This window comes from Nicotiana attenuata, chromosome 5 (genome assembly GCF_001879085.1).
Source record: "Nicotiana attenuata strain UT chromosome 5, NIATTr2, whole genome shotgun sequence".
Taxonomy (NCBI): domain Eukaryota; kingdom Viridiplantae; phylum Streptophyta; class Magnoliopsida; order Solanales; family Solanaceae; genus Nicotiana; species Nicotiana attenuata.
In genome coordinates this window covers 25,183,846-25,203,780 of record NC_031993.1, presented here as the reverse complement: position 1 = coordinate 25,203,780, position 19,935 = coordinate 25,183,846, and the positions used below count along the sequence as shown (strand labels likewise).

Genomic DNA, 19,935 nt, shown 5'->3' with positions numbered 1-19,935 from the left:
ATAGTCCACGCACAACCTAATCACTTCATACATACGACGGCCACCGTAGTCGTGTCAAACGACCCGGAAATGTTACGAAGAACTAACAGCCCGCAACCCTACATCTATATGGTGTTTCTCCACACCCTTCCTCCTCCAAAAATCCACAAAACAGTAGTAAAACACGCAGCCCAACAACAACACAAAACAGTCCACAAAACAGTCCGCTACAAGTGAATAACTCGAACTCACGGCTTCCGATCACCGTCCCGTGACTTCTTACATGTATAGAACGAATTACCATGAATTCATAGCAGAATAAATGTATGAAAGATAGCAGTAAACTCACGTTACTTGTTGGATAACTCAGCCCTTATCTTGGTTCTTCAAACTCTAGGGTTTACCCCCAATTTGAACTTGAAAGAGAGGGAAAATCAATTAGGGTTGTGGATAATTTTTGGGAGGAAGTTTGCAGGGGTTTAGGTCTGGTTATTTGTGAAATATAATGAGGGAAATATTGCAGGAGATAAGCCTTTTAATGGGCTCTTTGTCTGACCCGAAATTGCCTCTTTTTGGGCTATCATTTAACCAAGTAGGTGACCCACCTACTTGTCACCTAGCAGCTTGTGCAGTCTCGCAAAAAATGTCTATATCTCTCTACTCCAATGTCGTATTGATAAATAGTTTAATAAGTTGGAAACTAGACTCATAGATCTTCAATTTAGTGGGTAGATCACCCTGTAATTTCAAGTATATTGGGAGAAAAGCTTAATAACATTTGACCTAAAGTTTAAGTAAAACTATGAACCTAAGTTGCAACAACTCTTGTCGACTTTTGTTTCATAACTCGTTTGACTTCAAGGCTATGATACGGGTATTTTATGATTCATATACCTTAAAATACGACCTCTTGAGAGTATTAAGCACCCCTAGGTTTACCCATAAATACGGCTGACAACATCCTTGATTCGTTTAACTTCTAATACTTGTTAACCACCCTTATACACCTTTGTATCATTTAAGACCAATAGGATTAACCTCTTATCATCTTAAAGATAATCTCTTCATGGATTTACGTCGACGATCTTATGGCATGAACTAACGTATGTGAATATGGGTTGTAACACCCTCCCCCCTTAGGAACATTCGTCCTTGAATGTAAGGGTTTATGGGGAGTCCAAATCATCGTGGATTCCAACGGAAATTCTCGGTCAATTTTCCCCTATAAAATGGTTACTAGCAAAACTTGCAAGCAGTTAAGCCCAACGTATGGCCTCACAAGGCTACACAAAGCATTATGGACATGTACATTATTTGCATATCACCATTTTGTATTAAGGAAGAGTATTTTCAAGTTATTGCTTACCTCATAGAGTCGTTTCACCTTCCAATGTATCCTGCATTCCACCAGCATCCTTGTTATCTTCATTCTGGAATAGGTAAGGGTATTTAGACCTTATCCCCTCTTCCGCTTCCCCATGTCATTTCTTCCATATTCTTGTTCCTCCACAATACTTAATAACCTTATCCCCTCTTCCGCTTCCCATGTCATTTCTTCCATATTCTTGTTCCTCCACAATACTTTGACAGAAGCTACATCTTTTGTTCTCAGCTTGCGGACTTGTCGATCTAATATAGCCACTGGCACTTCATCATATGATAGATCCTCTGTAACTTGTACATCTTTGATAGGGACAACTCGAGAAGGGTCTCCAATACATTTCCTCAACATAGATACATGGAATACTAGATGGACAAATTCCAATTCAGATGGCAATTCTAACTCATAAGCAACCTGTCCAATTCGTCGAAGAATTTTGTACGGACCGATATACCGTGGACTCAGCTTACCCTTTTTCCCAAAACGCATAACACCCTTCATCGGCGAGATCCTCAGGAAAACCCAATCACCAACCTCAAACTCCAGATCACGACGTCGGACATCAGAATAAGACTTTTGCCTGCTTTGTGCCGCCCTCAATCGCTCCTGTATCACTTTTACCTTCTCAATGGCTTGGTGAATCAAATCTGGCCCATATAATTCTGTTTCACCGACTTCGAACCATCCAACTGGTGATCTACATCTCCTCCCGTATAGTGCCTCATATGGGGCCATTTTAATACTGGAATGGTAGCTATTATTGTAGGCAAATTCTATGAGTGGAAGATGGTCATCCCAATTTCCCTTAAAATCTAGAACACATGCTCGTAGCATATCTTCAAGTGTCTGAATGGTACGTTCAGCCTGTCCGTCAGTCTGCGGATGAAATGCAGTGCTGAGATTCACTTGTGTGCCTAAACCCTTCTGAAAAGACCTCCAAAAGTTAGCCGTAAATTGAGCTCCTCGGTCTGATATAATAGATATTGGTACACCATGAAGCCTAACAATCTCCTTGATATACAACTTCGCATAATCTTCAACCGTGTAAGTTGTTTTAACTGGCAGAAAATGGGCACATTTTGTAAGTCGATCAACTATCACCCAGATGGAGTCAAACTTATGATAAGAGTGAGGTAACCCAATAATAAAGTCCATATTAATCACCTCCCATTTCCAGGTCGGAATCTCTATATTCTGAAGCAATCCACCGGGTTTCTGATGTTCGATCTTTACTTGTTGACAATTAGGACACTAGGCTACAAATTCTGCAATAGACTTCATTATGTTATCCCACCAATACTGCTCCTTAATGTCATGATACATCTTTGTTGAGCTGGGATGGATGGAATATCGGGATTGATGAATCTCATTCATAATCTTCTCTCGCAACCCTGCCACATTAGGCACACATAATCGACCCTGGTATCTTAGTGCCCCATCTCCTCCGATATCAAAAGCCGTAATTTTACACTGCTGAACGCTCTCTTTCAATCGTACTAAGATAGGATCTTTATATTGCCGTGGTTTTACCTCGGCTACTAAAGATGATTCTGATGTATTATGTAAACACCTCCGTCATCAGAGTCTAACAATTTGATTCTCATATTGGCTAGCTGATGAAGCTCTTTAGTCAACCCCCATCTACCTGCCTCAGTATGTACTAAGCTTCCTATTGACTTACGGCTGAGAGGGTCTGCCACAACATTGGCTTTACCGGGATGATACAATATCTCGACGTCGTAGTCTTTCAGTAATTCAAGCCACCTACGCTGCCTCAAATTCAACTCTTTCTGCTTGAAGATGTATTGTAAACTCTTGTGATATGCGTAGATGTCAACATGGACGCCGTATAAGTAGTGCCGCCATATCTTCAAAGCATATATTACTGCAGTCAATTCCAAATCATGGGTTGGATAATTCTTTTCATGCTTCTTCAATTGTCTTGATGCATAAGCAATCACCTTCTCACGTTGCATCAATACGCACCCCAAACCTATACCTGAGGCATCACAATATACCACATAACCTTCTGGTCCTTCAGGAAGAGTGAGCACCGGTGCGGATGTCAATCGATTCTTCAACTCCTGAAAACTTCGTTCACAAGCGTCAGACCACTGGAACTTAGTAGCTTTCTGTGTTAACTTAGTCAATGGTGCTGATATAGAGGAAAATCCTTTGCCTATAATATCCTGCTAGCCCTAGGAAGCTGCGGACTTCTGATGGTGTTGTAGGTCTCGGCCAATTCTTTACTGCATCGATCTTCTGAGTGTCGACACTAATACCCTCGTCAGATATCACATGGCCAAGGAATGCTACCGAGTTCAACCAGAATTCACATTTGGAGAGCTTAGCATATAACTTACGATCCTGAAGCATCTGTAATACTATTCGCAAGTGGCCCGCATGTTCCGCCTCCGAACGAGAATACACCAAAATGTCATCAATGAATACGATCACGAATACATCAAGATAGGGCCTGAATACATTATTCATGAGATCCATAAAAGCTGCTGGGGCATTTGTTAGCCCGAACGACATCACCAAGAACTCAAAGTGCCCATATCTTGTCCGGAAGACCGTCTTTGGAATATCGCCCATATCTTCTCCGGAAGGCCATCTTTGGAATATCCTTCTCCTTAACCCTCACGTGATGATACCCTGAACGTAAGTCAATCTTGCAGAAATACTTAGCACCCTGGAGTTGGTCAAACAAGTCGTCAATCCTTGGAAGTGGATACTTGTTCTTTATAGTAAACTTATTCAACTGTCGATAGTCAATACACATCCGTAACGATCCGTCTTTCTTCCGCACGAACAGGACTGGCGCACCCCAAGGTGAAGTGCTAGGCCTAATGAAGCCCTTATCCAGTAAGTCCTTCAACTGTGCCTTCAACTCTTGCAACTCTGCCGAGGCCATTCTGTATGGAGGGATAGAGATCGGTTGAGTGTCAGGCAACACATCAATGCTAAACTCAATCTCCCTCTCAGGAGGAAGGCCTGAGAGTTCATCTGGGAAAACATCTGGAAATTCATTGACCACGGGGATTGATTGTAGAGTAGGCGGCTTCGTCTCCGCATCCCTAACGCGAACGAGATGATAAATGTAACCTTTTGAGATCATCTTCCTTGCCTTAAGATAGGAAATAAACCTACCTTTCGGTGTAGCAATGTTCCCCTTCCATTCAATGACGGGTTCACCAGGAAACTGAAACCTAACCATCTTCGTACGACAGTCAACATTTGCATAGCATGAGGCCAACCAATCCATTCCCATTATCACATCAAAATCAACCATTTCTAACTCAAATAAATTTGCTGAGGTTTGACGACTACAAATCATCACAGTGCAACCTCTATATACCCTTCTAGCAATCACAGAATCTCCTATCGGAGTAGATACCGCAAGGGGTTTACTTATCAATTCAGGTTTAATGCCAAACTTATTAGCCACAAAGGGTGTAACATATGATAATGTAGATCCCGGATCAATCAGCGCGTATACATCATAAGAAAACACAGATAATATACCTGTAACAACATCTGGAGATGACTCGAGATCCTATCGACCTACTAGAGAATAGGTTCGATTTTGAGCACCACTCGAACTCTGCACTGCACCTCTACCTCTACCTCGACCTGTCGACTGCTGAAAACCTCGTGCTGGAGGTCGAATTGATGAGGAAGAACCAAACACAGATCCAGTCGGCTGAGCCATACCACCAACTCCTCTGTTAGGACAATCCCGTATCATATGGCCAGGTTGTCCGCAAGAATAGCACGCATCAGAACCTCGACGACACAGTCCAAAGTGGGCCTTACCGCACTGATCACAACGTGGTGTTAGGGGTCTCGTCTTATTAGTATCTCTGTGATATTGCGAGCCTGATGCCCGCGAACTCTGACCTGGACCTGAATAGGTAAATCGATCATATCGAGGCCTCTGGAATTGTGGAGGAGCACTAGCTACAGATGGCGCCGAACTCCTCGAAGACTGGGGCCTGACATTGCCTCTGAAGTCATCAGAATACCCTGCAAATCTCGCCCGCTTATGCTGGCCCCTATCCTGCTCCCTATCTGCCCTTTGCTGGCGCTTACGATCCTCTAGGGTCTGGGCATAAGCCTGAATACGGGAAATATCCATGCCCTCCACCAAGGACGCTGTCGTGCACTCATTTATCAGATGTGGTCCCAACCCGTTCACGAACAGATGCACCCTATCACTCATCTCTACTACTATATGGGGAGCATACCTTGCTAAAGAATCAAACTGCATACTGTACTCTCGCACACTCATATTACCTTGTCTAAGGTTCAAGAACTTATCAGCTCTAGCTCGTCGTATCTCAACTGGCAAGTAGTGACGAAGAAAGGCCTCAGAAAATTCCTTCCACACAGCTGGAGGAGCGTTCGGACCCCTGGATCTCTCCCAACTATCATACCAGAGAACCGCTAAATCCCGTAGCCGATAAGAAGCCAACTCTACTGCCTCTGTATCACTAGTATGCATAACCCGCAGTGTACGATGAACCTGATCAATAAAAGTCTGCGGGTCCTCCTTCGGATCTGATCCGGTAAACACAGGAGGGTCTAAATTAATAAAATCACGAACTCTCGTACTAACTGGTTTATCAACAACACCTGTATTCTGCCTCTGAGCCTGAGCAGCTACCAAGCTAGTCAATAACTGCAAAGCACTCCGCATATCCTGGTCTGTAGTGCCAGACGGAGGAACTGGAGGTGCTGGGTTCCTCCTAATATCCTCTGGAGGAGACGGAGTAGATGAGGTATGAGACGGCATCTCACTCTGAGCCTCACTTTGGCCCGCTCTGGCTTGGGGCACCTGACTGGTACCCTCTCCCGCAGTTGTATCAAGCCGTCTACTAATTGTTTGCTTCCTAGTCGAAGGCATCGCTGAAAGAAAACAAGGTGAATATTAAAGATGAACACTTACGACTCAACTCTACGCACGATCTAGATTCAGGAAGAAGGTAACAACCCTAGATGTCATGTAGCCTCCTAATTATAAATGTGGCGCGCTACACATCCATAATCAAGACTCTACTAGACACGGCTCATAGATAATCCCTAGGACAGACTTGCTCTGATACCAAGTTTGTCACGACCAAAACTGGAGGGCCATGACTAGCACCCGCCATACATGCCCAGCACCAACTTACATTTTATCTAACCTTCTTTATTATCTTTTAGGGCTGACGAGATCAATATAAATGGTAGACATGGATCATGGACAACCAACAATAAAAGATGATGGAATGAACATACATAACATGGGATGACCAGACAATCAAGAAACTATATATAAGGTACGAGCTACCATGCTACCATGAAAGACTATACAACAAAAACCAGCCGACAAGGCATACCAAACTATACATGAGTCGACACCTGTCTTTGAGCCTCTAAAGGAACATAAGTGCTGCAACATTGCCGGAACAGGGCCCCGACATACCCATAATGTCTATACCAAATGCATACCAAGACCACGAAAAGTCTGAAGAAGGGATCTCGCCAATCACCGCTGAACTGGACAGCCTACTATGGTAGGGGAGCTGCGCCTGCCTGTCTATCAGGACCTGCAGCACGACATGCAACGTCCACAAATAAAAGGACGTCAGTATGAATAAAGTACTAAGTATGTAAGCCAGGGAACCATAAGTACGAACAGTAATGTAAGCAGGGATAGAGAATAAACAACCTATAACATCTGGGTACCTCTGAGGGCTACTGACATGAAATGCGTGGATACATATGTATATATACATAAACTTTTAAAACATACGCCTCTTTGAGCATCATCATCATCATATCGTACCCGGCCATAATAGGCTCGGTAAAAATTTACCCGGCCATCATAAGGCTCGGTAGAATCGTACCCGGCCACGTGGAGCTCGGTAAAACCAAAGTGATCAGTGGTTGCACAATAGGTTTCGTACCCGGCCGACTATAGCGCGGCTCGGTAGAGTAAAATAGATACATATATATAATGCATGCTCGACTATGGACTCACGTTCTAAACCTTTTGGAGTGACGTAAGGTCGGTATCCTATGTACACGTTATTAGGACTAACTCTTCACCATGAACCTTATAAGAATCAGGAAGTACCAATAACATTGATAACATAAGAATAAGAGAAGCAACATCAACATCAATCATTCCATGAGAGGGGAAACAATGTAAGTACTGCTAGCTTCTAAGAGTAGAGTATCTTTGGAAGCTCGTTCATTACATTATGTACAATCGGAGTCGTGCAAAAGAAGGAAAGGGATAGCCTCACATACCTTGTATATACTTCCCCAATCTCAAGCTATGCAATTTTCACGACTCCTTAGTCTACAATAAGAGAAACGATACTATAGTTACCATTCAAGCGTCATAACTATTATGTATCGACCACAACCTATTTTACGATGAAACGGACAGCACCTCCCCTATATATATGACTTCACACAATTCCAAACAATCACCAAACAGCTCAAACAACATCAATAATAATCATATTGAGCCTCCCAAAATAGTCCACGCACAACCTAATCACTTCATACATACGACGGCCACCGTAGTCGTGTCAAACGACCCGGAAATGTTACGAAGAACTACCAGCCCACAACCCTACATCTATATGGTGTTTCTCCACACCCTTCCTCCTCCAAAAATCCACAAAACAGTAGTAAAACACGCAGCCCAACAGCAACACAAAACAGTCCACAAAACAGTCCGCTACAAGTGAATAACTCGAACTCACGGCTTCCGATCACCGTCCCGTGAGTTCTTACATGTATAGAACGAATTACCATGAATTCATAGCAGAATAAATGTATGAAAGATAGCAGTAAACTCACCTTACTTGTTGGATAACTCAGCCCTTATCTTGGTTCTTCAAACTCTAGGGTTTACCCCCAATTTGAACTTGAAAGAGAGGGAAAATCAATTAGGGTTGTGGATAATTTTTGGGAGGAAGTTTGCAGGGGTTTAGGTCTGGTTATTTGTGAAATATAATGAGGGATATATTGCAGGAGATAAGCCTTTTAATGGGCTCTTTGTCTGACCCGAAATTGCCTCTTTTTGGGCTATCATTTAACCAAGTAGGTGACCCACCTACTTGTCACCTAGCAGCTTGTGCAGTCTCGCAAAAATGTCTATATCTCTCTACTCCAATATCGTATTGATAAACGGTTTAACGCGTTGGAAACTAGACTCATAGATCTTCAATTTGGTGGGTAGATCACCCCGTAATTTCAAGTATATTGGGAGAAAAGCTTAATAACATTTGACCTAAAGTTTAAGTAAAACTATGAACCTAAGTTGCAACAACTCTTGTCGACTTTTGTTTCATAACTCGTTTGACTTCAAGGCTATGATATGGGTATTTTATGATTCATATACCTTAAAATACGACATCTTGAGAGTATTAAGCACCCCTAGGTTTACCCAAAAATACGGCTGACAACATCCTTGATTCGTTTAACTTCTAATACTTGTTAACCACCCTTATACACCTTTGTATCATTTAAGACCAATAGGATTAACCTCTTATCATCTTAAAGATAATCTCTTCATGGATTTACGTCGACGGCCTTATGGTATGAACTAACGTATGTGAATATGGGTTGTAACAGGGATGATGATTTCAAGGTGAAATAAATTCGTTGAAGTTAATATGGCTGGTTTGTTTATCAAATTGTCTACCAAAGATCTTTTGAAGATGGTGCACAAGATTGGAATGCAAATGCTTAAGGATGTGAATTGATGCTCTCATCAGGGGGAGTTAATACGCGTTGTACTCTTTTTTCCTTACAAGGTTTTGTCCCACTGGGTTTTCCTTGCAAGGTTTTTAACGAGGCAACCAAAAGGAGTATTGTTAGATAGGTGTAATCTTTTTCCTTTTCTAGAATTTTTTTTCCCACTGGGTTTTATTTTAGTTAACGTTTTAACGAAACACATTATCTGTTGAATAGACATTCAAGGGGGAGTGTTATAAATAGAATTGTATTTATGGTGAATGTCCATATTTAGAGAGATTCTAGGGTTCATTGCTTGGTGGCTAAGTCACCCTCTTTCTATAAAAAGAGGGTTCTATTCTATTGTAATTAATCCCGAATCAACAAGAATTCTCTCTCCGTACTTTTCTCTGCAATACTTTTCATGACATGATTAAATAATTGCACCGGTCATTAAATTGCTAAAGGTTACTTGGTGGGTCAAGATGAACTAAACAATAACAATGAACCTCTCAATTTTCATGGGCTAATTTTGCTAACTACATGGCTTAGTGGGAGATCAGACCATTCAATTGATTCTCTCTAAAACCATAGAATCTAGGAGTCCTTTTCCATATTGACATCCTCAGTTTAGCAGATTTCTTTTCCAGAAATAGAATGAAATATATGCTGCAAAACTCAATCAGCCTAACACGTACTGTAGTATTTTAATTAAAGTTAATAAAGCAAAGAAAGCTGCTTCGCCCTATATCTTCAGCCATTATAGTATGCATATTTTTGAAACTTAATGTAGGAAATTGTTACTTCTGAAAGGTAAAGTACTTAACTGATAAGAAAATCCAGAGTGCACAACTACAGTAAGTTGCTAAGGGTCAGAGCTCAAACAAGCTGACCATATATAAGCCTCACATATTGGTGTTTCATGATATACAGCAAATGGTGTATGTTATTGGAAAAATGCATGTCTACTGAACCCACATTAAAATAAGAAATGTTGAACAAGTTACAGTCAAATTTGAGATTTTTTTTGATTAACTCCCAAGTTTCTTCACATGTGATTGCTAATACACATTAAGTCTGAACATGTGCATAGCTTTCTAATTATAATTGTAATTCATTTTCCTCAAGTACAATCTAATCCTAATTAAATTTCCTAAGCTGCTTTCCTAAATCTACTTCACAAGCAAAGGAGTAGATTTATGCTTAGAAATAAAGCAAAATAGTGTTGGGGCATCTTGGCCGAACCGGCAATATCTTCTGTTGTGAAAACCGTTCATCCCATCACCAATTTGCCATCAACAAAAGTTACTGAAATTTTCTTGCCTTCCTTGCAGTAAATATCGACAGTTGCATCTCTGCTAAATTTCACAGCAATATATAGCACTAAGGGTGTATGTAAATTAGTTCGTCTTCGTTGCATTCTCTTATACCTATTTCCATCACATTACGAGATGTTGAAGGCAATACATCACAGCACTGTCTTCTTGGTGATAGTAACTGTATATGTCATCAGACCAAAAGTTTCAGAAATTAAACTTAAAAGGATACTTAAAGAGTAATTAATTAAGAATCTCAACTTAGGATAAAAAAAGGGCAGCCCAGTGCACTAAGGCGGACCACAAGGGTCTATTATTATACGTACCCTTAACCTGCATTTCTGCAAGAGGCTATTTCCACGGCTCGAGCCTCCTGGTCACATGGCATCAACTTTGCCAGTTGCACCAAGGCTCCCCTTCAACTTATATAGGCTAAAGTTGAATAATAAGCTCGAGAGAAATAGTACCTGTTTTTTGTCAAGGTCTAACTTTTGAGAAGTCACTCTGATTTCTTCTAGTTTTCTAGGTGAAACCATGTTGATTGTGCAATTCTCAGGGGTTTTCTGCTTGTAAATGGTCTTGATTCCATCAGTTCCAGAGGAGACACTGTCTAAGAAATAAACAAGTTGTCTTTTACATGGATCAGGTTCATATGGCCTTGTATCAAGGTCATAATGTCTAGCCAAATCACCCTTTTGCCATGGAAAATAGCTCTCTTGTACGCGCTGAGCATCCGGCAAAAACACGTTGTAGCTGAAAACTTGAACAGCGTATCCCCAAGACACTGACACTGTCCATGTAAACCATCGATCGTAGCATACTGTCTGCTGCAAAATCCGGTGCGAATCAAACTTTGCAGCCTCGTATAAATGCTCCAGAGCTTTCATTTTTGTCATATTGGGGAATATGGCATCATTCATCTCCATATGATGGAGAGATACCAAAGGTCTAATGGTATGTGCTGCTAACATTCCGAACATATTTCCTCTTACATCCAGCTGGTATTCCAAATTCCAGAAAACAAAGCAAAACATGTTTGTGTCATGTACATTTTAGCATCTGATTCAAAAAAATTTCAATCTCCTAAAGGCAATTTTTAGAGAGACAGAGCGTGATTCTAAGCTTAACAAGAAAAGTTTAACTTATATGTACTGGCAGAGTATAAGTTTTGTTTATTCAATCAGGTCAAGACCTTATAACCACTTAAATATTACACACGATATAAAATTATGCGCCTAAGGGCTAAGCTCTATACTATAACAAGTATTACTCCAATTGATAACCTGGTAAAGATAGTAACTTCTTTGCTATCACAAGTTTTCTATACAAATAGTATAAAATATTTTTATATTGTCAATTATATTTACACAGTATTAGCGTCTATGAGTTTAGCCCGACTAGAAATGTTACTCCCTCTGTCCCAATTTATGGATGTTGTTTGGCTGGGCATGAAGGTTAAGAATGAGTGGAAGACTTTTAAAATTTATAGTCTAAAATAAGTTATAGAAATATTTGTAGCTATAAATCATTACATTAAGCATAAAACGAAAATTTTAAAGTTTAATTACTACTCCCTTCGTTCCAGTTTATGTGAACCTATTTCCTATTTGGTCTGTTCAAAAAAGAATGACCCCTTTCTAAATTTGGAAACAATTTAGCTTAAACTTTCAATTCTACCCTTAATGAGAAGCTTTTGTAACCACAAAAATACTCTGGACCCCTTTTAACTTGTTTAGGACCACAAATTCCAATTTTTTTTATTTTTTCTTAAACTCGTACCCAGTCAAACAAGTTCACATAAATTAAAACGGAGAGAGTACTAAATATTAAAAAGAAAATAATGTCACATAAATTAGGACAGGGGTACCTGATGAAAACCGGGCTCATGTGTTAAGCCAACACCAAGCTCAGCCAAACAGGAATAAATCCTAGCATCACTCCCAAAAAGGTGAGGGTACCTTTCTATGCATGCATCAAACACTTTACCAAGAACTTTAGCCAAAGGATAGCTTATAGCAATGCCAGCTCCACCAAATGCCATTTCATAGGAAAAAGCCTTGTTCATTAAAAAATGTTCAGAATTCGACCCTATGTAATACCAAAGCCCATGGTCATATTTAGAAAGTGTTTTCACCAAATTGTCTGGGAAAAAAACAGTGTCATCATCCCCAAAAACATACCACCGCACATTTGAATGATTTAATGCCACCGTCTCAGTCACAACTCGTGCCACACGAATTGCCGACGGCGTTCCCCCTTGAAACGTATACTTAAATCTTGATGTGTCACCAGATATGCAAATCGGAGGTAAAGAATCATTTTCTGTAGTATTATTTGTGTAATTGGATGGCATTTTTTCAAGAAAAACACAACCCCTCATTTTTGAACCTGCCTTCCACCACATTTTAACTAATTCTTTCCTAGTAGACCATGCTTTCTCGTTAGATGCAATACCAAATACAATATGTTCAAGATTTGTATCTGATAATAATGTTGAATCATTTTGAAGCGAAACCGAGGTGTGGAGTAATTTGGTGTCAGGGCCATTAAAGTTGGAAAAAAAAAGGTAGATTATACAAACAAAAGAGGTGATCAAAATGATATTTTTGACCCCATTAGAGCAATATTGGGTTTTGTTATTTGGTAATTTAAAAGACTGCATTTTTTTTCTGAGGAAAATGGAGGAAGGAAGAAGAGAGAGAGAGGTTTGTATTGGATTTAGTATTATCGGTGTTATGAAGAGAGGTGGCAGAGTATGGAGTTAGAGGCCATTCTTAAGACCGGAAACCTCGCCCAAAGCAGAGTAGAATTTTGACTTTTCTTTTGGCTTTTAAAAATCAGTTGTTGTTACACGTGTTATATGGACTACAAGTACAACCAATTATGTAATTAAGAAGTAAAGAACAGAATAGATTATGATGTAATTATTAGAATGTAACGTTTTGTTTTCATCATCTGTATACTATTTTTCGAATAGAATAAGAGGTGTCCAAGCGGTGGATCTGAGGAAGGAAGCTGACGTAAAAACTTGCTGCAATTGCAAGGATGAGAACTGAGAAGGAAAAGCAACCTAAATTGCAAATAAATAAATGACTACTAATTAAGAAAGTCTGTGCATGAACTAAAGATTAAGAAGAGCTGCGTCGGTTTGTGTTAATTAAGGATGGCATAGTTAGATGATAAATCACGTAAAGGTATTAAAGATCTACCTTAATATTCTGAAAAGGTTGTATGCATGCCCCTTTCCCACTACTAATTTTGTTTATAATGGTTGGTTTGATTACAAAGATAAATGGATTATTTTTATACCACAGTTTATATCATGAGATTACAATCTTGAGATTATAATCTCGTGTTAAAAATATAATAATGGTAAAGAAGTCCTCCAAAAGCTTTTCTTTCAATCTCTTTTTAAGAAAGCCAAGATAATTTATCAAATGTAAACTGTAAAACCAAGCAAATGTCATATATCATACCTTAGATATTGTATACGGGTAAAACCGGTCTCGAAGAACATCCCGACATCCGATATGATAAGCCAAGCTCGAGATACGATAACAGGGAGCCTAAACCGAGGTAGAGATCTTATCAATTCTGAGTCCGAATCATAACGCCCGCCCTCTCGAGGATATCGGGATCGTAATTAGGGATCGGTCCTGGCCTTGCTCAACTTCGAAGAACGCTTTCGAGCTCGGCCAACAGAAGGCTGTGATATTCGTAACCGACCGAATATCACGGCGGAGATCTCGGCATATACCGACGTGAGATCAACAATCAGTTAATTAGAGGATTTTTACTTTTCATAGAGTTGTACCTAGTATAGGGCTCCCCTACTATATAAAAGGGGTCTGATTACTTGCAAAAGACATTATAACACGCATTCCAAAACAGTATATTATTAATTTCTTTTTTAAGCTCTTGTTCTTCTATATCTTGATATCGATCTAATTGCATCCTGTTCAAGCGTGACTGACTTTCCAAGATTGTAACTGTTCAAGTTGTGCGATATGAATTTACTTTATCATTGTTCATTTTAATTGCAATTCTAATTTATTGCTTTGTGTCAATTTAATCCATGTATCCTTAAAATCACTTACAAATTCAATTGTTATCCGATTTTGAGGGTAAACAGTTTGGCGCCCACCGTGGGGCTAAGGATAATAGTGGTTATCTGATATAAATCTCCTTAACACACACTACTTTACACTTGTTCTTTGAAGTGTCTCTAGTTTCAGGTTAAAACTCAAAAATGTCAATCTCTCAATCAACACCCCTACATGCTGACAATGAGTCCGGTCATCACGGTGAAAATAACAACATAATGCCCGGTAACAATGGTACTGCCCGTTGATCCCATAAGAATACCAGTCGTGGACCCGTTGGACGCTAACTTGCATGTGGCTATCGACACAAATCTGCCTACGGACCCTAAGAATAGCATCCATGGTGGAGCCCAATCGGCAGCACAAAATACTCAAAATAATGGAGAAGACGGGATCAATTTATGGATGATCTTCGAAATGTTACAGGCTCAACAGGCGGCGATAGCTCAGTTACATAATCAAAGCCGCGCACCAAGCAGAACTGAACCCGATCCGTCCTAGGAAATCACCTGCACCGGTCGCAGAGAGGTCGAATGGAAACGAGTCGGGGACTAACCCCGAGATCATAAAAATGCTTGAGGAGCTGACAAAACGGATAGTGATAGAATGTAAGGGTCCACCAACTTCTATAGAGAACCAGGTTCTCTATCAGATTCAACAGTAAACACACAATGCAGAAATTAAATGGCAAAAGGAACTTTACGTGGAAAACTCCCAACTCAACGGGATTAAAAACTATGACCTATCCTTGTAGGATTTCAACTTCACTACCGAGCAACTTTTAAATTACAACCTATGCAACCTAGGAATTAAACTCTTAATCTCTCACTAACTTGTAACACACCTATTACAAGTCACTTTACAATAACTCTATTACAAAGACTTTGAAACTTGACTAACTCTAGCCAAGACTTAAACACATAGGTTTAAGGTTTACAAAGGTTTCCTACAGAATGCTTCTTAATCAAGCGAGATAGGAATTTCAGTTTAAGACTATTACAAAGTTACAACTCAACTAAGGACATATAATAACTCTATGTGGGAACTGGTTCGTAGTTGTTTTGTTCTTTGTTCTTGAAGCACTTGACACTTGCTTCCTGAATAGTCACGTGAGTGAGCTCTTGTGAAATCTCTAAGTGTTCAAGTGATTTGTTTTACCTCCCTTGAATGCATATATACATGTGTGACATCACTTACAATAATGCAAGTAAGGTAGGTAAAAAGTCTTCCTTGGAAAGTTGACTGCAGCACTGTTCCTGCACTGTAGCGTGTGCAGGTAGCAACTTTCCAGCGGAGAGTTGACTTCGCGCAGTCTCCTCGGGAACTGGTAGGGACCTGTTCCCCCAGCTGTTCCTTCTACTCTGAAGAGTTGAATCATGTCCCATGCGGAGTCCCAACCTGGAACCTTGTGATCTTAAGGTCTTGTAAATGTGTAACAGGTTCCTTATCTGGTTCTAGATAGTAAGTTTGTTAGATCATCAAAACATAAAGCAAAGTACTTATGACCAAAGTACTTGTAACCTATCAATTTCCTCCCTTTTGATGATGACAAACTCATAATTGAAAAAACCAGAAAAACCACATAGAACTGACTGTAAACCAGAAAGACCTTAAATTTCCCCCTGAATCTGAATCTCTATATTCCCTGAAAATGAGTTCCCTAATGAGTTCCAACTGAATATGTATTTCTCCCCCATTCAGATCATTATTCATTTATGCTCATTGATTTTATTTAATTAAATCTTCCCGCTTTTGGCATCATAAAAAGTACAGAATAAGTTAGTAGCATAAAGAAGTCTAGCATAGCCAACTCATGCCACTTGTGTGCACAGAACATGATAGAAAACAGAAACAAAAAAGCAACAACATAGATAGCAACAAGGAAATCACTTTCATTAACCAGAGTTGGACTTATACAGGCGGGAGCAGATTCATTGTTTTCATCCACAGTCTAAAACAAAAAAAAAAACAATTGCCAAAAACAATAAAACATCACCAAAAACAACTTAAGAAGATAGTCACTAGAAACTGGACACTGAGGGGGCATTCTTTAAAGGAAACTGGAGGAAGGGGGCTTGGAAGAGGAAGCAAGGGTTTGGAGGACAAGATCCATGCGAGCATTCGCGGACATTTGCTCATTGAGAAGTCTTTTTTTTAGGTCCTCCACCTGTTTCCTGAGTTCAACATTCTCCTTTGTTAGGCGTGCAACCTTTGAGCTCTGAGAACTACTAGAACCAGGTGCCTCTTGCAACTGACTGAGCTGACTCTCAAGAATCACGTTCCTAGCCTTCAACTTCCGGATCTCCTCTGTTGCACTATTCTGAGCATTTATCAGTTGAGAGATTGTGGAAGTGCTTCCAACCCCTCTGACTTTGTCAATACACTCACACTCCTCAAGAGTAGTTTTTGAAAATGATTGCTTTTTGGTGCCCACTTTGGCCTGTCCCAGAGGTACTTTGAAAAACTCAAAGACCTTTGTGAGAAGGAACCCATAAAGCAGTCTAGGATTCCTATCTCTAACGTTTTCTACCTTCTGCATATGCTCAATCATTATGGCAGGCAAATTGATGGAGGTAAAATTATCCAAGGCTTCCATAAGGAATAGGTCATCTTTGGATGCAACAGATCTTCTTTCAGTGTGGGGAAGCAACACTTTGTTAACCATCTCAAAGAGCAACTGATAAATTGGAATGAGTGCCTTCTTATGCACCTATTCCCCATGCTGTACTGCCTTGTCCTTGACAATGGCATTTCTGAAGTTTGGTGCGCAGGCACCCTGAACAGATGACAGTCCTTCGGTAGGAACTCCCAAAATTGACCACAATAAGGCAGAGTCCATCACTATGTCCACCCCATTAACCAACACACAGATTTGATCACCATATACTATGAAGAGGCTGGTGTAGAAACTTCGTACCTCGTTCTCATACACTATAGGAGCCTCACTTGTAAACAGATTGGTCCACTGTTGAGAATCACAAATGTCCACTAATTGTCTCATCCCAGCAAACTCTAGAATGTCAGAGGCAAATGTGAGGCCCCATAGTACTTTCTAATTCCCCAACCTCCTTTTCTCAGACCTCAGAGACTCACTTACTTTTTCTTTCTTGATGGAACCAGGTTCTTCTTCATCATCATCCCTTTTTCTTTTCACTGACTTGTCAACAGACTTTTCCTTCTCCACTGACTTGTTCTGTATATGTTCACCAGATTTTTCCACTTCTTCCTCATCAGACTTGTCAACACGCTCCTTCACTGTCTTGTCACCATAATTTTATACCAACTTTTCACTGGACCCAGCAACAGCACTCTTGGAAGAACTCTCAGCACCCTTAGAGGTGTGCCTTCGGATTGACAGAGAGGGTGCTTCTTCCTTGAAGACTTGCGGGTCAGGGAACTAGGTTCCTCTTTGGATTCCTCATCCACATCTACTACAGAGACATACTTTTGAATAACTTTTCCATCTTTGACCAACCTTCTCCTTCTGCGACTCCTTTTACTCTTCTTGAGAGAAAACTCTAGAGCCTCCTTTTGCTGCAACCATGTAGTAGGTCGCTTAAGAGGTGGCTCTGAAGTTACCACTGGCTTAGTCCTAGCCACGATAAAACTAGCATAAACCAAATAATCTGTATTTTCTTCACTGTCAAGATTCGTCTCAGGCACCACCATGTTCAAAGGCTCAACATAGAAGTGGGGAGAGGGAGCAGGATCAATGCTGGCCTGGGGAGATGACTCCTGACCTGGATCCTCCACTGAGGGATCAGGTTCATCATTTCGGACCCCAGTAGCATTATCTTGTGCAGGTTGTTCGAATGGCACAATTGCTCCCTTTTCTTCTGATGGCTGAGGCTCAGACCCTTATGTACGTTCCTCTGCAATGACCCCTTCTGACGCAATGGAAAACGTATTCTCTATTCCCTCCTTTTCTTGTGGTTCCATGGCGATTTCAGCAGACGGAGGAGTGATACCTACAGAGTCACAATTTGTCATAGTGGTCTCAGTCTCTTCATGACTAATCACCAGATCTTCACTCAAGTTCCCAACCATGTATGGAGTTGAAGGTTCCTGAATGAGGTTCCCTTGTTTACCTTGTTCACCCTCTTGACTCTGTTTGACCAGTGAGACTGGAGGAGAACAAACATTCTCAGACCTGCTTAGATAAGTAGTATACTCGAAGTGGGCAGGAGAGGGAGTGGAGTGTGGAGGAGACTCTATTTTAGGGTTTGGACTAGTGATTGTGTTTCAGAGAGGAGTTCCCCGCTGAAATACTGATTGGTGAGGACTCAATCATAGTATTGTCAAGCCACACTGAAGGTTTCTTGATTTTACATGATGAGATTATTCTCGAAGGACTGTGGATTTGAGAAGAGAGAAGACAAACCGGGAATTTTGAGTTTGGAAGAGAAAGGGACGTGATGTTGATTTAATTATGATGAGGGACCGGTTCTAAAATGGCGGCACACTTTTGCTTGGGAGATGTATCGTTTAGAAAAGGAGTGACGTTTGGGCTGTGACGCATTGGCTGAAGAGACACTACTTTAAATAGACTGTCATGCTGATGATGATGTGGCATTGTTTTTGTCCATTTTAAATTGTGTATGAAAGAACAAAGAAGCTTCTAACCTGCATTAGATAACTAGGTTCCCTGATAGGTCTGGCAAGCGAGTTTTATCCCCTTATTCATCATGCACTGCAACATCTTCTTCTATAGTCATCATGCGTGTCTACCTCTACCAGTATAGAGGTGAGTTCGACTTATCCAGAAAACACTTTAGCTAGCTTTTACCTGACTATGGCTTTCATAACCAATAATGAGGAACCAGGTTCTCAGTTGGGTTTTATCATCCCCCAGTTCAAGGCGATCTTTCTCAGAATACTTTCTTCCCAGGGCTTTTGGTGAAGATGTCTGCAACTTGATCTTCAGAAGTCACTGTATTTGGCCCTCTTGAGTTGGAGTCAAGTTCTTCCAATTTGTTGCTTGGTCCACAATATTTAAGCACAACAGCAGACCAATGATACATATTCTACTTCAGCTGTTGAGAGTGCCATTGAATTTTGCTTCCTTGAGCCTCGTGAGACAAGACAGGAACCAGAGAATGTCCCATTTCAGGGGAGCTTTTCTTATCCATTACTTGGAGGATAGTAGAGAACCAAGTCCTATATTTCTCTAAGATATCTCAAAATTCTTACACTAGCCTTCCGATGACAGTCCTTTGGATTTGACTGAAACCTTGCACAGAACCCAATTCTGAGCATGATGTCTGGTCTACTTGCAGTGAAATACAGGAATGATTCAGTGATGTCTCTATGCATGGTTTGATTTAGAGAAGAACCAGGTTCATCCATGTCTGGGCGTGTAGTTGAGGCAATGGGAGTGCTGATGAACTGTGATGCTTCTATTCCAAAACCTTTTTTA

The 19,935-nt window shown here is 40.6% G+C and overlaps 1 protein-coding gene across 2 annotated transcripts; it reads right to left on the bottom strand.

Moving 5' to 3' along the window:
• On the bottom strand, positions 10,029-13,189 carry LOC109225532. 2 transcript variants are annotated; one of them, XM_019390235.1, is made up of 3 exons: positions 12,284-13,189; positions 10,884-11,414; positions 10,029-10,597 (listed from the first exon to the last, which is right to left on the bottom strand). In XM_019390235.1, the coding sequence occupies exons 1-3, from the start codon at positions 13,076-13,078 to the stop codon at positions 10,484-10,486; spliced, it is 1,440 nt and encodes a 479-aa protein (XP_019245780.1). In that variant the 5' UTR covers positions 13,079-13,189; the 3' UTR covers positions 10,029-10,483. The 2 variants fall into 2 exon arrangements, with proteins under 2 accessions (XP_019245780.1, XP_019245781.1); XM_019390236.1 differs by having other exon boundaries at positions 10,029-10,601; positions 10,887-11,414.